Consider the following 24,101-nt stretch of genomic DNA (forward strand, 5'->3'; position numbering starts at 1 on the left):
AGTAACCTACTTATGGACTGATTTACTCTCATTATAAAATACACTTTATCAATCACTCATCGCTTTTTTGAGCTATTCATATAATGTAGCAACTAATTCTTACCACCGATTACGAACAGTTTTATATTCACATGGTTTTTTTTTTCATGAGCACAGCCTCAAATCTGTCATTAGTGTCAACCACAAACTAATGATGTAGGCTAAATCGAAACAACCTAAAGTGCGCCATTCCAGCCCGCACACAAACACACACACACACACACACACACACACAAAACGATGGTGGTCATATTCTGGATTGTTTAGGCAAATAAATGCAAAAACAATGCTTCAATCCACAAGTGTCAGGTGTCCATCCAAAAGACCACGAGAGATGCCTCCCCGCCACCCCCCGCACTTCCACTCTGTCAGTCTTTGATCCCAAGTTCTGGAAGAGGCAGCTGCCGGCTACTCCCTCCTACTCCTCGGAACAAACGCTATATTCATCTGCTCCAGCTTGCAAGCGGCGAAAACCCCCTCAAGGAGTCTAACTACGTTTTTTTCTCCGCTGTCGAGCGACAGACTACAAACTTCGATATACTACAGGACGCCAAACCGGCCACTCTGCTGATACGACAATGAGGAGTATCGTTTGTTGCATATGGGGTCTGCTGTTTCTGGTAGAGGTACAGGCGCAATCCCAGCGGAGGTATATTTTTCTATTATTTAAATTTTCAAATACATCGATCACAGATATTCGTCTATGGCATATTATAGCTGTATGATTTCAGTAAAGTAGCTGCGGGTCAAAAGTTAACGGAAATGTGAGAGGGAGTCCGAGGATGATGTAAAGCGTCTTGCAAGGAGTTTGGAACACAATGACACCGTTACTATCAAAACTGCTACCAGCGCGTGATTTGACGGAAAGTCGTTTGGTATATGTGCACCTTGAGTAGGCTATTAATCGTTTTTTTATTTAGGCAAAAATTGAAATCGCACAAAAAATGAACTGTAATGCAACATGTTCAGAAGTAAAGCGCACTGGCACAATTCCTAAGCGTCTCCAGTGATTGAAACAAATGCGCACTGCTTCCATACTGTCCATACTGTATATGGCGAGAAAAGCCGAGGGTTGGTTGTATGGTTAACGATTCATTCATTTTGGTTTTCAGGCCGGCGTTTACTTGCGGCGGAAACATAACGGGGGACAATGGGGTCATCGGTAGCCAGGGATATCCGGGGGTTTACCCCCCAAACACAAAATGTATTTGGAGAATTACGGTAAGCTTTTTCCCCCACTATTAAAAACAACGCTATATAAAACATAATCAGGGGGTCTCTCGTGGTCTTTTGGATGGACACCTGACACTTGTGGATTGAGGCAGTATTGCACCTATTTGCCTAAACAGTCCAGACTATGACCACGAGATTGTGAAAGAAAACATTTCGACAATGAGCATACATTATTTGAGGCCCTCTAAATCACGCTATGAAAAACTTACAAATCAGTGCGATTACACAAGGCAGAGGTTAAAGGCTTTACGGCGATAAAACAATAATCCACTAACCTGTGTTTTTGGTATTCCGGCAATCACCCCCTAAAGATTGAGTTTATAGGCGCTACTTCCTTGTTAGCATCGATGGCACGTACGCTATTTGCTGGATTTAATTAAAGCGTTGGCAACATGTGGTAACCACTGCTTTTTAACACACTAACCACATTCACTGTCCGACATTTAATTTCTGGACAATTTTAGAGCATGAGATCATGTTTAAAATCAGAGTAGACTGAGAGAATTCTGTAATTAGGGAGAGTTATATTTAGGTAGCCTCAGATCTGAAGATCATTATGTAGTGATTTTATTACAGGTTTGACTGACAGTAGCTTCAAGGTTCAGAGCTCTGTTCACCAGCTGTAGAGCCAGGTGTACCCTCAGGGTCTCCATGGTTCAACCTGTCACATCTCTTTAGCTCTCAAACTACGAATTCAGAGAAATAGTTATAGTTATGCACCATAAAATACACAACTACTGGGGAACAATGTGCTAATCTTTGTAAGGAATAATCCAAGAGTAGCAGGTTTTGCCCTTTTCTCTTTATCAAGATCACCAGTATATACAGAGCACTGCATTGTGGGTAACATGTTTACTTTATGCACTACCCACAGGTTCCCGAAGGGAAGGTGGTTGTCCTCTCTTTCCGATTCATCGACCTGGAGAATGACAATCTGTGCAGGTATGACTATGTGGACGTGTACAACGGCCATGCCAGCGGGCAGCGCTTGGGCCGCTTCTGCGGTACCTTCAGGCCAGGCGCCCTGGTCTCCACCGGAAACAAGATGCTGGTGCAGATGGTGTCCGATGCCAACACTGCTGGAAGCGGCTTCCTGGCTGTGTACTCCGCCGCTCATCCGCACGAGCGAGGTGAGGACGCGGCGTGCAGCGCGGCTGGAAGTGACTCCTCGGCGCAAAGCTGGAACAATGTTATCAGTTCCCAGTGTAGCCTTATTACCTCTTCCAGCTCAGCCTTCTGCTTCACAAATATGATAGAGGATCAGGAATATTTTTCTCATTGCTCAAGTGTGTTCTAGAAATGGGGGTTAAGGGGTGTTTCTTACGAGGCATGGGTGTGTGGTTGTGCTTTTAGTGCTCAATTTAACAAGGCTCTTAATGGCTACCTGCAAATGGCTGTTGTAAGTAAATTTATGTCTCAGAATAAACTCACTTCATAGTAAAGGTTTGAAGTACACTTAATGGCTGTAATGAGCACGGATGTTGCTGTCACTCATTAAAAATTACATTTAGGCCTTTGGCCAAGCTGAGCTGCTCGTTTATAGCTTGGAGGGGGGAGGGGGGAGGGCAAAAGCGATCACCAAGAGCATTTCACAATATGACATGGAATTTCTCACAAGAGTTTCCAGACTGGTATGGTGACAACTTGGAGCCAATCTGTTTCTCATTTATGTGGAATGTCTACTCAGTTACAAGTTTTCTGGAATTTCGGTAGCAGGGGCACAGATTTATTCAGACAGCTACCATAGCAGACTGCCGCTTTGGAGTACAATGTGGTTGCTAAACTGGTGAGCAGCATGCTATGTACAGTAACTGTGACTGATTCTAGGTCAGTATGTCATGTTAATATTATGTATGAACACTGACATTCTGGTGTTGGTCATGTATAGTTTCCTCTGTGAAGATGTTGCTTTTATACAGTTTGTATTCTATTCCTTCATATTACTGCTTTAGCCAGAACAAGCCATTGTGGTTTAGGCATCCAAACTGCCTTGCTAATGCTAAGATATGCGGTTATGAGCCTGATCTCTCTGTGGAGTTTAATGATACCGGCAGCATGTATTCTCCCTTGTAATCACACATTTCAGATGATTATACAGGACGGGCAGATGCCTCAAAGAGATATTCACTATCCCTGAGGTTTGCATTAGCTCACAAATAAAGAGGAATTGGCTTTTAACCGCACAGCGATGCTGCGCCTGATCACCCTATCATTTGCAGAAGGATGAGACATGGGTGTGTGCCCTTCAGCTGTCAGAAGTAATGTATTTTCCGCTGAGCCGTTAGCACATGAAGTCATTTCCAGGGACCGATGATACTTCTGTGTATCACTCTGCACAACAGGTGACCAATACTGTGGAGGTCGCTTAGAGAAACCTTCCGGATCCTTCAAGACTCCCAACTGGCCAGAGAAGGACTATCCGGCTGGAGTCACCTGCTCCTGGCACATTGTGGCACCTAAAAACCAGGTGAGACAGTGTGCTACTCTTCTACCAAAATCCAGCCAAGATCCCTTCCAGCCATGGAAGCCATTATCCCCATGTTGTTGGTCAGTCCAGTAGAAGGGTCTTGAGAGAATGGAAGTCAGTGGAAAGCAGTAGCCCTAAACTACTTAAGTAGCACACACTTCCTGAGGCACGTTTTGCTGTTTTCCGTGCTGGTATTGATGCTTATGTTTTATAGTAGAATGATTATATGTCTTTGCTTCTTAACTGCAATGTTCTCTGCCTCCGAACCCCATGTTCATCTGCCCAGATTATTGAGGTGAAGTTTGAGAAATTTGACATCGAGAGAGATAACTACTGCCGGTATGACTACGTGGCAATTTTCAACGGTGGGGAAATCAATGACGCCAAACGAATTGGGAAGTACTGCGGAGACAGCCCACCAGCGTAGGTCACTTATTTATGTTGACTCTGTTGTCACTGTGGTCACATGATTTTAGGTGATGTTTGATTCATGACAATTTTTTGTGCACATGAGGGCTATAAAATGCTTTAAAACAGAGAGCATGAGCATTGCACAGTATTGGAAACCAATATTTAATACGTTTGATGACTGTGGTCTTTCATTCACAAAAAATATGTAATAAAGCACTGTTCAATTAAACATTTTAAAATATCAAACTAGAGTGACATTACTACTCACCTGTATAAAGAGGCTAATCAGGTGCCTCTGCCACTTACTATGTATGAAATACAGTCTAATATATTCTGTTCTGGTCCTCAATTTTGTATATTAGCCTTTGCTGTGATGCGTCATGGACATTGTCTCCATTTTTCCTTCTTAGTCCAGTCTTCTCCGATGGGAACCAACTCCTTATTCAGTTCCTCTCTGACCTGAGTCTTACCGCTGATGGCTTTATTGGTCACTACAAGTTCAGACCAAAGAAGTTCTCCACCACTACCATGCCCCCGACCACCACCACCCCACTGGCTACGACCAGGGCCGCAAGTAGGTGGTGCTCTCTTCTTCCCTCCTGCCTCCTCTCTCCCTTTCCCTCAAACTACATTGGTGCTGCCATGTTAGAGATGTTCTTCCATAGCCTGAGGTCATTCAACTCACAGTTCTTTTTTTACTTTTTCCCCCTTTATCCAGCCTTATGTTGGAATAGCAAGTTATATATTAGGCTCATCTCACAGTGTCACAGTGACAACCGCTGCATTCGCTCAGGAGCAGTGAGGTGAGGAACATGCAGTCCTCCAATATATACTCACATGCAGTCAATGGCTATTGTTCACACTGTAAGTCACACAATGCACTACAGGGAAGTGGGCAGTGATTGGAGGACAGGTGCCACTCCACTGACATCATCCAAGCAGCTCGCAGGGTGCCTTACAAATCACAGGGTGACAGAGAGTGGTTAGGCAAAGAAACTCTGGCTGACCTACACACCCCAATTTGTCCCACCGCTGTAGGCTCCCAGTCACTGTTGGGTTGTACAGCTCAGCTTGCATTCAAAGCAAACGCATTAACCGCTGATCTACTTGGGAGGCCCCACCTCATAGTTCTTTAATGATGATACAGGCTTATATTGTTTTGAGAAAACCGCTGTACCAGATTCAGATTTATTAGTTAGATTGCCATTAAATAGTAGTCACATGGCAGAAGTGTGAAGATGTGGTTGGAGTACTTAATTAGGAGTGAATTATTGCCTTTCCTGTCTCTTTTTGTCTCTGTCTGTCTCAACACTCACTTGGCTTTGGTCCTAAACCTGGGGTTGCATGCATCTCTGCCTTAACTGCACGTGCACTCAGATGTGCTTCATCTTCATTTTTAGATCTGAGAGACAATTTTCCCCAATTGATCCCATCTGCTTTACACACATGTGGCAGATCCATCTGATCTTGCACTGAGACAGAAGATTTAGTGCTGGGTTCGTCTCCCTGGCTCATCTGTGTCCTTGGTCTCTGATGCTACTGCCAAGATGCCGGCCGGTTCCCGGGAGGAGAAGCCAGCCACTCTCTGCTCTCTGCTCTTGTGGCTCTCTGCGGTTGTGCTTGTGGCTGAGGCTCAGGGTGTGGGATTGTACGCTGGGACTCTGTGTCCCTCTGCCTGACCACTGACCCGGAGGAGAAAGACGTGACCCAGTCTGTTCAGAGTCTTGGGAGCCCCCCTCTTGTTTTCCTTTGTGGAAACCAGAACCTGCCGTACCAAGAAAACAAATTAGGTCCATTGCCTTGGCACGGCATGAAATGAGCTCACCCAGTGCAGACTGCCCCTCTGATGCTTCGCCTCTCTGCCTGTGTTTTTCTCTCACAGTAAGAATAATACGGGACTGGGGGGCTTTATTTTTCTGTTAGCCGTTCTGCCCCATAGACCGTGTGAGTAAGAGCAGTAGACATAACTTTAAAAACAGATGTTGGCCGGATTACGTTAGAAGTGGGCCACGCTGTGTACACAGTGCGTCTAACTCCGCCGGAGCCCACACACACTGGCTGTACTCTGAGAAAGTTTGCTTCGAATATCGCTACTGCAAACAGCAAACGTGGATGGCGAAAGCGCAGGGCCCCCACTTGCGGTAACGGTGTGTCTCTCTGTCTCTCCACCAGCATTGAAGTACTCAGCAGCTCTATGCCAGCAGAAATGCAAGAGGAGTGGGACCCTTGAGAGTCATTACTGCTCAAGCAACTTTGGTGAGAAAGCCCCCGCTTTTCCTGACACGGGCCAGAGTGTGCTAGGAGTGCGAGAAATGACGGAGCCTCGCCCCCACGTCGCCCCCAAATGGCCCTCGCCCTCGAACAAGAGCCTGTTTTCATGGTTCTCATGCCACACTATCTTTGGCCTTCTGGTTTGTTTCAGTGCGTCTCAAAAGATTCCTTGAGGATTTTTCAAGAAGGAACAGTGAATTTGTGTATCGGACACAGTTCCCTTAGTGTAAACCAGGAGGGCTAAACTGTAGGTAAACTGTTGGTAAATGAAAGTGTTGATTCAGTCAGTAGTTTGGCCACTTTCTGGTCTGGGAACAGCTTTATATGTTTGTCTCTGGGAGATGTTTACGAAAAGAAGCACATATTTAATTGCGATTTCTCGGCCGGTTTACTTGGATTTGCATACGGAAAATGGTTGTTAAAAAGTTCAGTGCCTAGGTTGCATTGAAAAACCTTGTTCTTACAAGGCAATGTAAGTCTATGGCAGAAAATCTCACACATATCAATTCAGGAGTGTAACATCATATAAAGGCCAAAATGGGTAACATATAAGATAACCACAGGGGTCTTTGATCTTCTCCACAGCTTTGAGGGAATGTGGGACTGGTTAGTGTGCAGTCTCTCAGCTTTGTTTTTGGAATGCACAATCCGAGGGCACACATCACATAGACCACACACACACACACACACACACACACACACACACACACACACACTAGCCCATTCAAGCCAAATTGACCGAAACTGATCACATTCATCAGTCAGAGCCTGGTGTACTGAGATGTGTCTGTGTCAGTGAGAGTCATCAGTCGCTAGCAGCGTGTGCTAACACCATTGCTGTGACTTGTCCCCAGTGATAACGGGGACAGTCATCACCGCAGTGACACGGGGGGGCAGCATGTACGCTACCATCTCCATCATCAACGTCTACAAGGAGGGGAACCTCGCCATTCAGCAGGCAGGAAAGACCATGAGCACCAAGATCGTCATTCTCTGCAAGAAGTGTCCCCTCATCAGACGAGGTGAGTCACTCAATTAAGTCAGACCTGATATCTGAGAACGCAGTCCTAGTGTCTCTTTGCCGTTGCACTAGTGTCCCTAAATTTAAAATTCGCTTTCATAATGTTATTTCAGGATTAAATGAATGTATTGAATGAGGTAATGAATTTTGTGTGGTAGTTTTATGAAGCATGGCATTGATCCCGTTGCATCCTCCTATTGGAAATTTGATTGTGAGTTAACCAATGAACTGCTCTTAAACACTCATTTCCTGGCTTCCTCCTATGACACCTTTGTTAAGGGTAGCCATCTATTGACAAAACCTTTGCTTTTAATTTGTTAGTGGTGGCTTTTACCCTGTACTACTATACAAGCATGTTGTTCTCTTAATATAAAATTTGTCTAATATTACAAATAAAATAACATGAAATGGTCACGAATTCATGAATGGTTAGACTATTGGTTTGTTTACTTAGTTGTGGTTTAACAGCATTTTATTTAGTTCATAATGGGGCCAGTGGTCATATTTCTTCACTGTCACACAACCATAGTTTAATGTTACGGTTTAAACACCCTGATAAAAGCTGCTGAACTAATGGAATGAACGAATGAATCAGCATTCCTCACCACACGTTCTCGTCCACTAAATGGAGGTCAGTGTTTGGGGAGTGGTGCACCAGAGGCCAGTGAATCAATACTTTATACACAAACAGAGGCGCTTCTTTGGTGGAGACTGAATGAAGGCCACAACTGGAGGGCTGTCTTGGTAAACAGCTGTGAGCCGAACACATTGAATACAGAGAAAGAACAGTAGTACTTTGCAGCACAACCTCTGAGGCCGGCCTGGGCTTGACAGATGGAGCTTTGCTCAGGAGTCAAAGGTCAGCAGCAGAGAACCGGTTATAAATCACGCTAAATTACAAGGTCAAACTAATATTACACTAATATTACACACTAATATTACAAAATGATGCTGGTTGGATCCGAGGTAGTTTGTGTTGTGTCATGTATATGTATCGTACATGTTGAGCATTATCACGTCATTGTGAATGAAGTTTTTTTGCTCACGTAGAGATGCTGATCCTCAGTCCTCCTGAATGTCTCCTGAATGTCTCTGCCATTCCACTGCTGCATTCAGGCTCTCTCTGTGCGGTCTCACCAGGTCTGAACTACGTCATCATGGGCCAGGCGGACGAGGAGGGACGCGGCAAGATCGCGCCGCACCACTTCGTCATGGCCTTCAAAGCCAAGAACCAGAGGAGCCTGAACGTCCTGAAGACCAAACGCTGCTGAGCCAACGACCCTCCCCGAGCTACGGCCGGCGCCCCCCCCGGCCCCGCCCACAGCGTTACTCCGTCCCCACTCTTTCAGCAAGGACAGACCCAGCGTTAGAAGCACCTCAGCGCGGTTGCACAATCCCACCCTGTCTGACCTGCCCCCCCGCTGTTTTTCTTTCCCTCTTCTGAAGCGGCCCCGGAACACGGCGTAAACAGGGAGCGCAGTCAGAGGCCTTCGTTTGATGTCTGTCAACCAGTCTTTGGTGTCGGTGCTTGGTGGGCGGAGCCGAAACATTTCAAACAGCAGTTTGTCAGACGGAGTACGCCTGGCAGATAAACCAGTGTCATCTCCTCTTTGTTCTATACTTACTCTCTTACAAAGCAGCGTTTTACAAACTAATCTCTGTCACTTGTGATTTCAGTGCCATTTTGGATGAACAAAATGTGGGGAACGTTCTATGTGGTGATGTAAAGTGCAATAACTTTTTTAAAAAGTTGATGTATAGCCTTTTCCTTAAATAACTGGGGGTTATTTTGTCTTCTGGCATAGCAATTAGTTCTGTGACCTTTTGCATAGATCTTTTTTTTTGTCATGTGCAAAGGGAAAGCACTCCATACCATTTTTGTTTTGCTTGTTGTCAGGACATTTCATTTTAGCTTACTTTTAAATTTAATGATTGTAATTAAATTAGTATTGATGAACACATAAAGTTATTTTCCTACAAAGCCTTTCTTAGTGGTAAATGTTTATTTATATTTCCCTTTTTTGACATTTTAAATAAAATCCATCAAAGTTGATTTTGTTTAAAAAACTGTCTGAGCCCTTTTGGGGCAAAAAATTCAGTGGAAACTAATAAGGTATTGGCCTGTAAATACAGGGTACACGGGATGTGGCTAGTTATGAATGGGGTATTTATTTTGGGTGGATATCTGATATATAACCTGCATTAAATCAGAACTTAAAGCATCCTTCAGTGTTGTGAGGTGAGGGAGGCCCACGTGTAATTGCAGTCATTGGTTCCAAGAGGCTGCAGTTCGGTTGCCTTCCTCAGGTGCTCGCATTGTTCTCTTCCGCAATCAAAATGGCTGAGGTTGGGACTTGATCTGGCTTCACACAAGTGAGGCTGCTGTATTTCCCTGTTAACACAACTGTCTTCTTGTGCCAGCACACATGAATACAGTTGCCATGTAGAGTGAGGGAGAGTCTTTACACTGGAATTTTGTGCAGTGTTCTTATTGTTGTCATGCAAGTGCAGTGGAATGGCTCTTAGACGTAGCCTTAGCTCTGACAACGATAAATCATGGAAAGAAGCATTGGAGTCAACAATCTTTCATAAATCTTTATTTTGTAGTTGAAAAGAATGGCACTTTTAGAAAACAAGTAAGATGAGAGCATATTATACAAAGCCTGAATTTTGAAACATTAGTACAGAATACTTGTTCCAGTCATTTTCCCAGCTGTTCAGACGTCCCTCTGAGCTCCTGAGTAAGGGCCGTGGAAGTTTCCGTGCATGCTATGTCAATCCTAGCCACATACAGAGAGGCGGGCACTTAACTTCTGGGGTAAAACATGGCATACTTGGAGGTGCGGAAGCCCAGCAAGTCCCTCATCTCGTTGCGGAATTTGGAGAGGTCCTGCCGGAGATCGTTGAGGTTCTCCACGGTGGCTTGGTCCGTGCTCTGCATCTTTTGCCTGGTGGAGGTCAGGTAGCGGTGGACCAGACAGCACATGATCTTCTGATAGTTCTCGTCCCGCTTCTGTTTCAGGTTCCTCCACTCCTGGAGAGACACGGCAAGATCCATGTATCTTCTACTCTGTATTTACTCAACAATTCATTTTCAAACACTCTTAAGGATATGCGTTTCATTGCAACTGTTACACATGGATGACAATCCTATTGAAGTAATCTGCTTTAAGTTGTCTCTGCACACTGCACACTGAAAAAAACTTCAGAGCTAATAGGCATGAGCACTGTTAAATATTTGCACCTTTCGTTTTTTGTAAATTCTAAAAAATGAATGTTTTACTTCATTTCAGCTAAAAGGAAGTGATTATTGATTAATGTTCTATGATTTATCTCAGACCCTAGTAAAGTAGTAATTGTCAAGTGACACAGAAATCACAATCAGTACTTAGTATTGCTCTGGAGGGAAAAATCACATGACCACAGTGGGAGGGTAGAAGAAACATTCAACTAGAATGCAATGTGACATGTCCTTTTTTAGCCCAGACAATCCATCTTTAGTATGGACAAGATGTGACAACAGGGGGAGCCTCGTTTGTTACCTAATGACCCCTTACAGTGTAACAATGAGAAATACCTCCTGCGCACTGACTGAAAGAGTGAAACACCCACTGATTTTGATTGCTCCGTTTTTTTGTGCATACATTATCTCGGTTTAAAGCATCGTTGTCATTGTGCTTGTGACTTCATGTGGTTGTCAGGCCTGGTTTATGGGCTACATGTCACAGGGACCTGGAGAACAGTAGAAGACTGAACACACACTGTGTTAAGTAGAAGGTAGTAATGGATCACCTATGCCAAACGTCCTGACACAGCTCTCTCTGTGGATAAACCAAAGCTTTCAGCATATGATATAGGATAGAAGTATAATTGCCCTGCAACTCCAGAAGCTCACTCACATTTACATTTATTCATTTGGCAGACGCTTTTATCCAAAGCGACTTACATAGGTTGCAGTTCTTTACAATGTTATCCATTTTTACAGCTGGATATTTACTGAGGCAATTGTGGGTTAAGTACCTTGCCCAAGGGTACAGCAGCAGTGTCCCAGCGGGGATCGAGCCAGCAACCTTTTGGTTACGAGTCCTGCTCCTTAACCACTATGCTACACTGCTACACTCACCCTCAGACTGTTCTGTCTCTTGACTTTGCCGGTGGAGGTGTGGGAGCAGATCCATTTGCTCAGGCTGGTCACCAGGTAGCAGACGGTCTTGGGGGAGGGGAGGATGTTGAAGGGGGGCGGTAGAGTACACTTGTCGTCGAAATAGCTCAGCCACAGCTTCGCACGGGCAAACTTCCATTCCTTGTCCTCATGGTTCTGAGTTACATGGAGAGTGTTCACTATTCAGTTACAGGTTAAGGACACAGTTCAACTGCTTAAGTGCTCCCTGTGGAAATTCAATCAAATCAGTTCCATATGCTTATGAATTGACTGAGCAGGCTTGCATACAACATGAGGTTTATTGCATCTGTAAAGAATCTGAGTAACTGTAATTGTACAGATATCTCAACAGTGTTTTTGTTAAGTTTGTTCCCCTTTGCTGTGCTCACTAACTGCTACAACCGAAGGCCACATGAGGTGCTAACCCCACTGAAGGTCACAATTAACTTCTGAAAGGTCTGCCATCACAACCAGAGGAATAACTTGCACATGTGCCGCACCTGTGTGACCCTTCCGACCTCTGACGCACACGTCCCTGCCACATCACAACTTGTCCCAACTTTTGTCCTGGACTAAAAACTCAATAGCTTGACTTGCGAACTTTGACATGGAGTCTGTGAATGAAACCTCAAGAAGCCTTCATCACATAACAATATAACAGGAAGGGAGAGATGACAGATTTCAAATGAATCAGTTTGGCCGGGTTAAATCTGGTAAGGAATACGGCATAGATTCGCCACTCACAGCAATCTGTCGGAAGCTCTTGTGCAGCATAGCTACCAGCAGCTTGGTGAGGACGATGACCACCACAATGTTGTAGGTGCCAACGATGACCGTGCCCACAAACGATCGCAGCTCCTCGTTATAGCTGATCCTGGTGATGAAGAGTGCCACGTGGGCCAGGGAGAAGATGTACCAGAAGAGGGTGTAGCAGGTGCCTATGAACCTGGAGCGGGAAGTGCAGAGGGCTGCAGTTAGCACGTGCTCTTAGGGTTTTCGCACTGTGGGATTTTAACGAGGCTGGCTATCCAGAGCAGTGACATTACATTCATTTAGCAGACACTCTTATCCAGTACAACTTCCAGCACAAACGGACAGAAGTGTATCCATGCAAGCTGAATGAGCAACACTCCCAGACCATGTGACATACGTGTGGAAGGCATCGTTGCTCTGCTCCTGGCAGAAGATGCCCTCGCAGTCCTTGCCCGTGCTCTTGGCAGGGTCCTTCTCGTCTTTCCCGTAGAGCTGGGTCAGCCCAATGGTGAAGGAGATAAGCACCAAGAGGAACAGGCCCAGGAACTTCCCAAACTCCTGCAGCATCTGGCCCATCGATATCTGTTCACAAAACAACCCAAAGCCATCCGTGTCTCTACTTGGCAGACAACGAGCTGACTGGGCCCTGAAGGAATATAGGTTGAGAAAACGTAACAAACATCTCTAAATGAAATGAAATGACGCATAAAATGTCTATGCTTATTTTTGGAGTCATTTCTAGGCATCGTCCTTTGCGACCAATTATAGTAACACAAACATAAACACTGATGTTTTTCGACAGTGTGTACCATGTGAAAGCCACACAGAGCAGAGCACTTATTCCACCGGAACAAGACTCCAAAGGTAAATATTGATCAAACTGAGGTGGGCTAGAGGACAGAGCAGCTGTTCTGGGTCCCCAGTACCTGTCACTATTTATGGCGTGAAGAGCATTCTGTGGTGGCATTTCTATTTCTGGTGGAGTTCTGCCTACTGCTTGACACAGACACAAACCTGACTTTGTGGAACAGTGAATATGATGATTGACCATCTATGTCCTTCAGTGAAATCAGCATAGGCCACAAAACCCAGTCAATTGGACGACCATGAGCATGTTTGTGCTGAAATATCAACAGAGAGCTTGGAGAAATTTGTCTCCATTTTAAAAAAAAGCTGGCAACATGAGTGTGATTCATTTGCTGGCTACAGCATCGGTGCTATGTGTGCAAGTCTGCCAATGTGACGCCACTGGAACGCTGAACGGTGTAGAGAATGTGCACGCTTGACAGGTTGGTGATTTAGCTGCAGTAAGCGTTCCTGGCCTCACTGACAGGGCTCCCTTCCTGTCTACTGTACAAATATTGCAGGAATGCTGGGGGTCAGTCAGCTTTTTCGCTAACTGTGGGCCACTGACACAGAAAGGAATGACATCCCATCCCCCGCCAAAGAGCAGCAGGTTTGACATGCAGCCTCCGAACCCTGCACACCAAAATTAACCCTGCCCCTTGGGGATGGGGATAGGGTGTGGCTCCCCATCCCAAGGCCTTCTTCTTCACATAGCCAGTGATTCACATCTTGTCAGGGGGATTTAAGGGTCTGGCTAACTCATGCGTTCCGACAGGGAGAACCTCAGAGGTCTCTCCCTGTGATAGCACAGTCTCCCACCCCCGCAGGAAAAACTGAATGAATGATCCCACTGCCATGTGTCATTCCTCTTCCCCGTCTCCTTCGATGGCTCGGCTGTGGCCAGACAATTGAGTCAGAGGTACGGGGTGTATGGGTGGGTGTGTGTCAGTGTGTGATGTCACCAACGGCTTTTCCATCCATGTGTGCCTGGTCGAGCTGTAGCAGCCAGTGAGCAGGCAGTCAGACGGATCTGACAGTAGCCGCTGGGAAAATAGCAAGGGGCTGCAATCTGAAGAGTTCAGCCATGCACAATGGCATTTACAAGCTAGAGCATCTGACACCTCTCAGAATAATGGCCGGAAAATCTGCAACAGAACCAAATTACCTCATAAACTCATAAATTTTACTGCTATATTTTCTTATGTAATTATTCTGCCATGATTTCACTATTAAAGCATTTTTAAAGGTGGCGATTTTGTTTTTTTTTTTTAATGCAACGGAGCAGAGAAACAATTGAAAGATTTATAGTAGCCTCTAAGTGGACAGCGCAATGTCTGAAATTTTAACGCGAGATAGTGTTGATTGTACAAGCGCACAAAGAGGAGATCTGAACCAGGCAACTGACAAAGCAAGGAGAAGAAACAAAGAAAGCATGAAACGCCAGACAAAAACCGAAAGATATGCATGCCCTCCCTGACTGAGGTAAAGAGTGGAGAGCAGGTTATGGCTTTCGTCTGGACAGTGGAATGCTGTGGTTACTGGCCCTGGTTAGGGAACTGGCTGCTAAACTGATAGTGATGATAAGGGCTATGGATGCAGGCCATTGTTCTCTCTGCCATTAAAGTGAAAAAGGTCATTCCGGTGACAGGAGAGGCTACTGCATTCCAATAGGGGCAAATGAGAGAAAAAAAGCCAGAGCATGAAAAGTTTTGCTTGTATTAGCACCATACATAGTATACTGTACTGTGTATCTAGAAGGAAAAGCACCGAAACTGCCGTGTCCATCTATGGGTAATGATAACAATGACAAAAGCATTACCAGCTCTTGATGCAGAGCTCTGGATTGGAGCTAACGATAAGAGTGATGAAGAAGAAGAAGAAGAAGATGATGATGATGATGATGATGATGATGATGATGATGGTTATGTTGATATTACCTGTAAGGGCCCCAGGATGGAACTGGTGGTGTACATGAAGAAGAGGCGTAGGTAACTCAGCACATTAGCGAAGGCGAACAGCCCCTCTGCCACCAGGATGGGGTGGAACGCGTCCCAGTTCTTTCTCTCTGTGTCCTCCACATTTTTGAACTAAAACAAAGGTGAAGGGTGAGTGTGTTTTACTGGGTCATCATTATTTCAAAAGCCTGCAGGTTCACATAATAATGGCTGAAGTTAATCCCATTTGCTTCCATAATCTGAACTAATCCTCAACATCCAAGATTACAGACTTTCTCATTTTCTCCCAACAACTAAAAACAGACACGCTGTTTCCGGTCCTCAGAAACTCGTGTCATGCTTAGTAAAGTAGTGCACGTTACTCATCAGAGGGTTTGGTGACTGCGCGCAAGGTAAAAGTTCGGATAGCCTCAACAGTTTAAGCAATCGGTATGGTCACAGCACCAGACCCGACCTCCCTTCGGTCACCTTGCTGTGTGCCACCACTTTGAGTGCGAAGGTTGCCAGGTAGAGGGAGTTCATGACGAAGCTCAGCTGGTTCCGTGACTCCTCCAGGAAATCCTCCAGCCCCTCGTACCAGAGCCGCTTCACGTCCGACCACACCATTCCTGGGGGAAGAATCCGCTGTTACCCAGGAGACGAACACGCAACAGCAGCTTTGCTCTGCCAAGTACCCCCACAAGTTTGGAATTTTATTATAGTTTCCAGATCCAACATCAATGTACTATACAACCTCACTGAGAGGCTCTGGGGAAAATGGTCTGACAGCCCTCTGGAAGAGCATGCAGCTCCAAGTCAGTGCCATGTGAAGTCCTGCTTACACGTCTCCAAGATTTATGTCCAGTTCAGGTGTCAATTTAATTTTATTCCCTTGTGTCACTGGGATAAGAAGCCCTACCTACAATGCAATGTCAGGCAGCTCAGACCGCAGTATCAGAACAGATGTCTACTCGAATCATGGCTCTGAACTGCAGTAGCTTGTTCCAAATTTAAACCAATAATCATAAAAGGACAGTCATTAATCAGCAGTCCATAAATATTATTCCACAGCTGGGTACGATCGAGCTGCTCGTCGGTCTTAAGCACTGGTCCAGTTTCCACAGCCAAACGGAACAGCAAATCACATCTTTAAAAGGCTCGGTTACACAAATACTATTCCCCAGCATTCGAAAAACCTCAGTGCTGGGGCCAGCCTTGGTGTTTTGGCTGAGGCCTACCCTGCATGGAAGACTGCCACGCGGGATGAAGATATAAGCAGTCTTTGATGCAGAGATCTGCCCTGTCTTGTTCCTAGCACTCTGCTGTGTAGCTGTGCTGGAATCAGAGTCTGGGAACCGAAGGCTCCCCCGTGCTCAGCTACACCGGGTTGTTTGGAGGATTCGCTGTACACGTTGTTTTGGTTTGAGAAAAGGGAAACAGACAGGAAGTCTGATTTCCTCACGATGAGAGGCATATGGCTCGAGGTGTGAAAAAAGCTACGGGGGAGGGATAGAACAATGGGAACTAAAAAACAATGCGATTCGGCAATAAATGTAATACAGGTTCTACAGTTTTTAACGCCTGCAGGCACATGACTGAGCAATAGAAGTGCGATTGTGTTTTCCTACTATTTCTCATAGCACTAGACCGGAGCACACATGACTTATTGATCTCATTTTTTAAAAAATCTCGATAGGAGTGCTCACAAGAAAACCCACCCACCACTACCCTCAAATCAACCTCCTTCCCAACACACCTCCGCGCACCATAAATGACAGCCCACCTTGATATATCAAAAGCATACTGGCCCATTGTACAAGAAAATCTTGCATATCTGACCAACCACAATAACAATGTATTTAGAACCTCTGACCTCAAGGGGCCCTGAGTGAGAATTTCCCACTGTATTAAATACAGCTGCAACACAGCAAATAATACAACGTGGGGCTTTGTGACACCACTGTGACCACCACAATGCAGTGGCCCCCAGATAATTCTGGGCTCTTGTTTCCCTAACACTCATTACCCTGGAATAAAAGCTAAAAGACAGTTAAATGGTGGAAACAGTTGCTTAATCACAAGAGAGATAAATCCTGGGAGCATTCCAGGAAGTCATTAGCGCTGCTAGGTTAGCATATTAATGATTTCTTGGCAGAGCTTGCCTACTGGAGACTCTCTAGGCAGGGTGCACCCTAGAGCAGAGGAGACACGCTCTGCACCAACCCACCGACAATCCACATGATGAGCAGGTAGTCGATCATCTCCAGGGCGGGGCCCATGGTGTTCTTCTTGCCCTCGTTGTAGACCAGCGAGTAGAGGTTGAGCAGGAGCAGGAAGGTGAAGTAGGAGGCGCTGTGGATGATGAACTTGACGAAGGGCGTGTGGATGACCTGGCCCACGCGTGAGCGGGGCACCAGCAGGTAGCAGACAGACAGCAGCGGCCACAGCACCGCCACCGTCAGCACCGTCAGCATCTTCAGGCACGTGTGCTTGCGCCGGTAGCTGGCCGTCTCGCCGAACCACACCGTGTTGAGGAACTGCTGGCAATTGGACTGGGCCACGAACTGGGGGACGCGCCAGCGGGGTGACACACAGGACAAGGAGAGAGAGAGAGAAAGAGAGGGGGAGGGAGAGAGGAGAGAGGGATTAACCACCTAGAGCAATTCATTCTAAGTGACATAAACATTCTCAACAGATGACAAATGGTGTTTTCATCATATATTTATTACTTGGCTGTATGCGGTTTCATACTGTCCAACTAACATGATTCAATATATTACACACAAATTGTGCTACATGAAATGCTTTTTACCGCCAATGAAAACAACCGCATTCAATTTTAGACCCAGACAGACATCCAAAATGATTTGGTAAGCATTCAGATACCCATTTGCAGTGGAGAAGTGAGGAGAGAACACCAGCACCATCTGTCTCCACGCGGATGAACAGAATGCATTAGGAGCATGATGATATATTACCCAAACACTCTGAGTTGAAAGGGCCGTGTCATAAATAATTCATAGCCTCACCAGCTAACTTTAATAAAAAAGAGGACATAGCTCCACTGAGGCTTTTTTCCAGTGCTCTCTTGAGTGACACATTCAGCAAGTGCAGCTTCCCATCCTGATTTTCACAGAGCTACAGTATTTCCACAGACGTGAAATAAAATTCATGAAACATATGTAAGAGCTACATCATCTTGAATGTTTGCAGCCTTCAATGATTGGTAAAAGCCAGTGCACTGAATAAGTGAACCACTTGTTTAATTCAGTATAACATGTATTTAACCAGCTTCAACAGTTGCCCTTTAAATAATCATTAATACTTCATCTTTACACTATTTCTTACTTAATATTTTCAAATTCATACTTACTGTGAGTTTGAAAATATTTGAAGTTCCCTGGAACTTAAGTACTTGAAAGTTACACACAGAAAAATACTAGACATACATAGAGAATACTAGTGTGGCTCGACAGACAAGATTTAAACCAGCTATATAGGATGCAAATTCTGTCCCTGACTCCAGATCCGCTTCACTTTTTTCACATAATGGTAGCTGTTAGCCACAGGGATGTGTACACTGATGCTGGATCAACTTTTAAGGATGTACCCAAAGCACTCCATCAATGGGCTTGGTGTGTTCCTTCAGCTTCTTCATATAATAGTTACAGTTAGCCCTGGTTTTGCTAGCTGACCATGGATCAGCAGTGCAGGAGGAACATGAAGAACCCTACAGCTGGGCTTCACCTCTTTCTGATTGTACTTGATGGCCAATTTCAGCCGGCTGAGGTTCATGCGCTCCTCCAGCAGTCCCCTCTTGTCCACGTGGTCGTCGCTGGACGTGTGATTCAGGATGACCTCCAGCTCCCGCGAGTTTCGCGCCTGCGCCAGGAGGTCCTTGGCGAACATCTTGCACTGCTTGGCTAGCTCCTCATAGTCGTTCCTGCCCAGATATAAGACAACAGAACTCATTCGCAGATTGGGGTGGGAGGGCAGCCTATCAGTCTATCAGTCTATCTGCAATAGTAGCAAAACTGCTCCCAATGCTGAAATGGGGCCTGAAACCCCATTCCCTGTTCAGTGCCTTTCTGCTACCTTTGCTTCCGTGGAAAAACAACATTCCCTTAATTTCAACAGGCTTCTGGGCCAGGAGATGGGGAATCTAAAGGGCTCTCTCAGTCTCCTCTTTCTTCCCCTCAGTCTAAGAGTCAACACCAGAAATATCTTTACTTCAGCATTCATTAGTACCAACAAATTTTGCCAAATCAGATACTATTAAGAGAGAAAACTGTGAAAGCACTATTGTTTTTAAGAGCACTCAATTTATGTAAGCCTCTGGTGTGAGTGGCTTGCCTGTTCAGGTAAAATAGCTAGGAGCGCAGTCCAAGAGCAGTCATGACTCCCCTAATTACCTGAACTCCACCTCCACTAGGCTTAGCTCCTTCAGGTCAGCGCTCAGCTCAAAGGCCCTCAGAATGGGGTCTTCCTCTGTCAGCATGATGAGGGAGGGGCTCGCCAGGCAGCGGTAGATATCCAGGCGAAACCTGGGTGATAAGAGAGAGAGAAAGAGGGAGGAGGACAAGAACAGTGAACAAGAGGGACAGGATTGCACGTAAGAAGCTACATCTGCTTGTTGTCATGAATACCACTCACTCAGTGATGATGTTGCTCCTGTCAGAGGACTACAACAAGAAGGAATTGTGGTGTACAACACAGCTGGAAGGTGACCTGTCCAAGACTGGACACCTCCTAAGGTGTGAGCTTATCCTGATTTTGAGGTCTGTGAAGCAGCTTGATGTGCTATAATGCCCCCTGGAGAGAGCGCTGTGATATCACAGGGCCGTTCCACTGACCAACCTCTGTGAAGCAGACTGTCATTTACACACTACCCTGTATGTTGACCGCATGATAACTGTAATACGTCTGAAGTTGATGTACAACATTGCATTACGCCACTTTAGAAAGAGATTAAGTTGTTTTCCCCTATTATCCTAAAAAGGCATGGTCTCTGCTTTTACCAGCTCTGCTCCATAAACCATGCTAATGTGATGGATGGATTTGACTCCTGGGCTTATCCAAAAAGCCCTTTTTGTCCAGCAGCAGAGCTTGATGTTTTATTGCCAGGTGATTTAGGAGACTGCAGTTAAAAAGTCATCTGTTTATAATAACTTTGACCACAGGCTGATTCAAAACATCCCCAGAGTCTTTAGCCTGTCTCCGTACACAGTAAATCTCACCCTGACACAGATTCTGAGCGGTTCACCCCAATAACCCCAATAAAAGTACAGTTCCACAGTACCGTTCTGACTGTGCAGGGAGTGGCAGACATGCCACATGTGCCATGAGAAAGGGGGGAGGGGCAGGGGGGCTTGCCTGGAGTGGCGCAGGCTGTCCTTTTTGTTCTTGGCATTGCAGAGGGTGCACTCACAGCCCACGGCGTGCGGCCGGGGCAGAGAGATGTCCTGCTTCAGCAGCATGGTCAGGATCTCGTAGTTGTTCCGATGGGCCGCCAAGATGACGGGGGCCACGTCCATGGTGGTGGAGTACTCCGGGTTCTGGATGCGCTGCATCAGTTTCTGAGGGAAAGAGAGGAGACCAACCCAGTGCCCCTAGGGTCTCTCAGTTCTATTCAGTCTGCCCTGCACTTTGCTTGGTCAACTGTTGTTTTTGGTGACATGGCAACGCTCTGCCCCACCACCCAATATTAGCATCCCAGTAAGTACATTAATATTGGTAACCTGGAATAAGGGAATTCTCAGACTTCATGCCTGATAAAAAAACTTAATGTAGAAGGAGTTGCAAACTGTGTGCTTGTGGGAAAAACCTGAGAATGTTTGTGTTCATCTTGGTGCCTGAAAGAGACCTCATTAATGGAATTATTAAGGTATATCATTACAGAAAAGTCAGTGTTTTTTTCCTTTTAGTGGAGCTCAATGCAGACCAGAAATGTAGTGTGAAAGCTAGATGCGAAGCTGAACTCATTCTCTTGCACACTGCTTTGGGGGTGGGGGGGAGGGGATTATAACCAATGTCTTGAAGGGGAAAATATGTGGTTAGATTAGGTGGGCCAAATAACAAATACTGCTTTCTGCAGTCAAAACAAACCCTCCATATAAGAATCTGACAGAGGACCTCGTCCTAAGAGATTCAGTTTGATACAGCCATCCTTATGATGTCACACCTCAGATACCAAATGTTTACTCATTTGTAAATGGCCTTTTACAGAAAAGCTTACTAATTAGATTTCCATTGAGTGATACTCAAAATCATCCCATCTGGCCACAAAAAGGCTTTGTTGAGTGGCATTTACTGTACTGGAGAGAATACTGACCGCAATGGAGGGCTTGGAGGACCTCCGTGGGCGATGGTTGAGCAGGATGTCCACAGCTCCAACAACCTCCGAGTCAATGGCAACTAACAGTGCATCAGTTGCCTGAACAAAAAGGACAGACGGGAAACAGCATTTAGAGTTAACAACCACTGAAAAGATAGCAGTGAATAGAATGCATCGTATAAAATACAGGAAATGACAGAGGAATGCCTCTTACAGGGATGTGCAAAATCTGTGCTATACTTCTCACACTTCTCTCTTTCTTACAATATGGAGTGGTGTGTGTGTGTGCGTGTGCGTGTGTGTGTGTGTGTGCATGCCTGTGACTGTGTTTCAGTACCTGGCAGCCATGTTCCAGCAGAAGCTGTAAGATGTCTAGGTTCTCGTTCTCGATGGCGATGGTGACGGCATCACGGCCCAGCACGTCCACGCAGTTAATGTTCAGCTCGCCGTGTCTCTTCTCCTCCAGCAGCTTCTTCACCATGTAGTAATCACCTTTATAGCACAAGACCCCTGTTATCTCATGCACATACACAATTTTACACAAATACAGCTGCATAACCACAAACACATACACACACAGATACATGTGGGTGCACACACACACACACACACACAGTGTGAGAGACTGTAGATCATACTCAAGGACTCTCTTCCTCTGTGGCGGCTGAAACAATAACATCTCCCTGGAAGGACAAAGATTTTCCACAGACAATCCAGGGTGACTTTATATGGTAAGATGCAGTTCTGCTCTGTTTCAGACATGGCTGCTAGGTGTAAGAACAGAAAACAGATAATGCCTGCCCATTAACATCTCTCATATTGGGTTTCATTGGGATAAAATGATTCCTGCTAACCACTCGATTTCACTCCACAACATGGCACCTAAACCACAACAAATACAGAATTCCAGATTTCCACTGCTATTTTTCATTCACATGGCGCAAAAGAGATTATCGGTGTTGATAGAGACTTTAACATTGTCCTCATTATTCCAGCAGGCTCCAGAGAGCTGAAGCAACGTGGCTTATATAATTTGAAGTGTTGTCATGGAGACGGAAAAACGGTAAGAGATGACTTCTCTGAAAACGGCAAAAGGTGCAAGCATTATGCTTTCACGTTTAAATGGGTAATGTTTTCCTCTAGGCTAAATTCCACCGAACAATTAAGCAGCTGCATGCACCACGAAGGACCCCAAGGGCAAACTCTCGCCTATGAACGTTGTGAGAAATGCTCAGATATTTCAAACTGTTGGATTTGTTAGATTAGCGTTCAAATATGAACACCCTCATGAAGACATTTTGGAAAAAAAAATCCATTACTAACGTGACGACATTATGTGTGAGTGTAAAGAATGTGTACTTTTGTATTAAATCAACGCATCTCATGTAAGTAACCTCCTGATTGCAACAATGAAAAGCATTTTCACTTAATGTATGACAACTATATTATTTGCAATATCGTTTGTAGCAGCAGTAGTGATGGTGGTAGTAGCAGCAGCAGCAGCAGCAATAGAAGTAGTAACAGCAACAGCGGCGACGGAGGCAACTGTAGTAGCTTCATTTCTATTAAACACGTAACGTTATCGAAATTGTTGTAATCCAATCATCTTAACATGCAGTTAACAGTTAACATGCAGTTTTATCACATTTACAGAACATTTCTGCAACAAGAAATGTCTCCTGAAAACACAATTATAATATATTATACAGTGAATGTAATTAATTCTACTTACTGTTATTCCGGTAAAATTTCAGAAAAGGCATCCTACTTCACTACAGTACATTTTGTCACCCACCTTTCTCGCAGGCCAGCAAAAATAGTTTCTCGTCTAGAGTCGTCTCTTCCTTCACCTCTCTCACGTCTTTGAGCGCCAGATATTTATCTGGAGAGGAGGTGTCCGTGCCCTGATATAGAGCGGCCATTACGACGGAGAGCGAGTACGGCAACACATTGATGTGCATCCCACTAAGCAGAAGCGTTCATTTAAACAAGAAACCTCTTCACATTGGTCTGGAAAAAAGCACAATGCCGTCTTTATCCTTCCCAAAATTCAGCGATGCCTAGAAATGGCGGAGAAATGGCGATTCCAATCACTTCGATTAATTACCTCGTTGATCTGCAGTCACATCGGTGTCTGTTGTCTGTTTTTAGGCTTTTAATTTATTTCAGGTTTCCTTTATTTATTTTTCTCTTCATATATTAGCATCGTACAGTAGAAGTCTTCATATTGGATGCAGTATGTGTAGAAATCGAGGTCAGGGTCAAAATATTTACGTAGAGCTCCCAGGCAACTTCATCCTTGTGTCTGGCGCTCACAGCTATCTGGTCCTGATGGTGCTGGTGCATTGCTGTGCGCATGCGCACTGTCAACCTGCCTGCTCATGTCGCGGGCGCCCCATCTGCAGTTTCAGGGCAAAACACAACAAAACAAAACGACACGCGTGAAATCAGCTGCTTACAGTATGCCGCTTGAGAACAACGTTGTACATTATTTAAGTGTCATTGAATCCATCATGTTCACTCTGCTCATGAAGAACATCGTGCGCTTTTCATATTGTAATTACTGAGACCTGGTGAAGTTCTGGGCAGACAGAGAGGTCAAAAAAGAGAACCGCGCACTTGAGGCAGAT

General features: G+C 45.2%; 2 protein-coding genes across 2 annotated transcripts; one reads left to right on the plus strand and one right to left on the minus strand.

Annotated features, from left to right (window-relative positions):
• The first annotated feature begins 432 nt into the window (after nucleotides 1–432).
• pcolce2b (procollagen C-endopeptidase enhancer 2b) lies at nucleotides 433–9,218 on the plus strand. The gene is made up of 9 exons (XM_036521092.1): nucleotides 433–688; nucleotides 1,152–1,260; nucleotides 2,147–2,402; nucleotides 3,615–3,739; nucleotides 4,026–4,162; nucleotides 4,561–4,724; nucleotides 6,323–6,406; nucleotides 7,276–7,443; nucleotides 8,583–9,218. Exons 1-9 carry the CDS (start codon nucleotides 618–620, stop codon nucleotides 8,711–8,713), a joined length of 1,245 nt encoding a protein of 414 aa, XP_036376985.1. The 5' UTR covers nucleotides 433–617; the 3' UTR covers nucleotides 8,714–9,218.
• An 848-nt stretch (nucleotides 9,219–10,066) lies between these two features.
• trpc1 (transient receptor potential cation channel, subfamily C, member 1) lies at nucleotides 10,067–23,793 on the minus strand. Its single transcript, XM_036521091.1, has 14 exons — nucleotides 23,579–23,793; nucleotides 23,267–23,481; nucleotides 21,809–21,963; nucleotides 21,469–21,570; nucleotides 20,511–20,713; nucleotides 19,550–19,681; nucleotides 18,885–19,080; nucleotides 17,365–17,701; nucleotides 15,627–15,766; nucleotides 15,141–15,290; nucleotides 12,755–12,939; nucleotides 12,349–12,550; nucleotides 11,566–11,760; nucleotides 10,067–10,476 (listed from the first exon to the last, which is right to left on the minus strand). The coding sequence occupies exons 2-14, from the start codon at nucleotides 23,430–23,432 to the stop codon at nucleotides 10,249–10,251; spliced, it is 2,391 nt and encodes a 796-aa protein (XP_036376984.1). The 5' UTR covers nucleotides 23,433–23,481; nucleotides 23,579–23,793; the 3' UTR covers nucleotides 10,067–10,248.
• Nucleotides 23,794–24,101: the final 308 nt, after the last annotated feature.

The sequence above is a fragment of the Megalops cyprinoides genome, chromosome 2 (genome assembly GCF_013368585.1).
Source record: "Megalops cyprinoides isolate fMegCyp1 chromosome 2, fMegCyp1.pri, whole genome shotgun sequence".
Classification (NCBI taxonomy): domain Eukaryota; kingdom Metazoa; phylum Chordata; class Actinopteri; order Elopiformes; family Megalopidae; genus Megalops; species Megalops cyprinoides.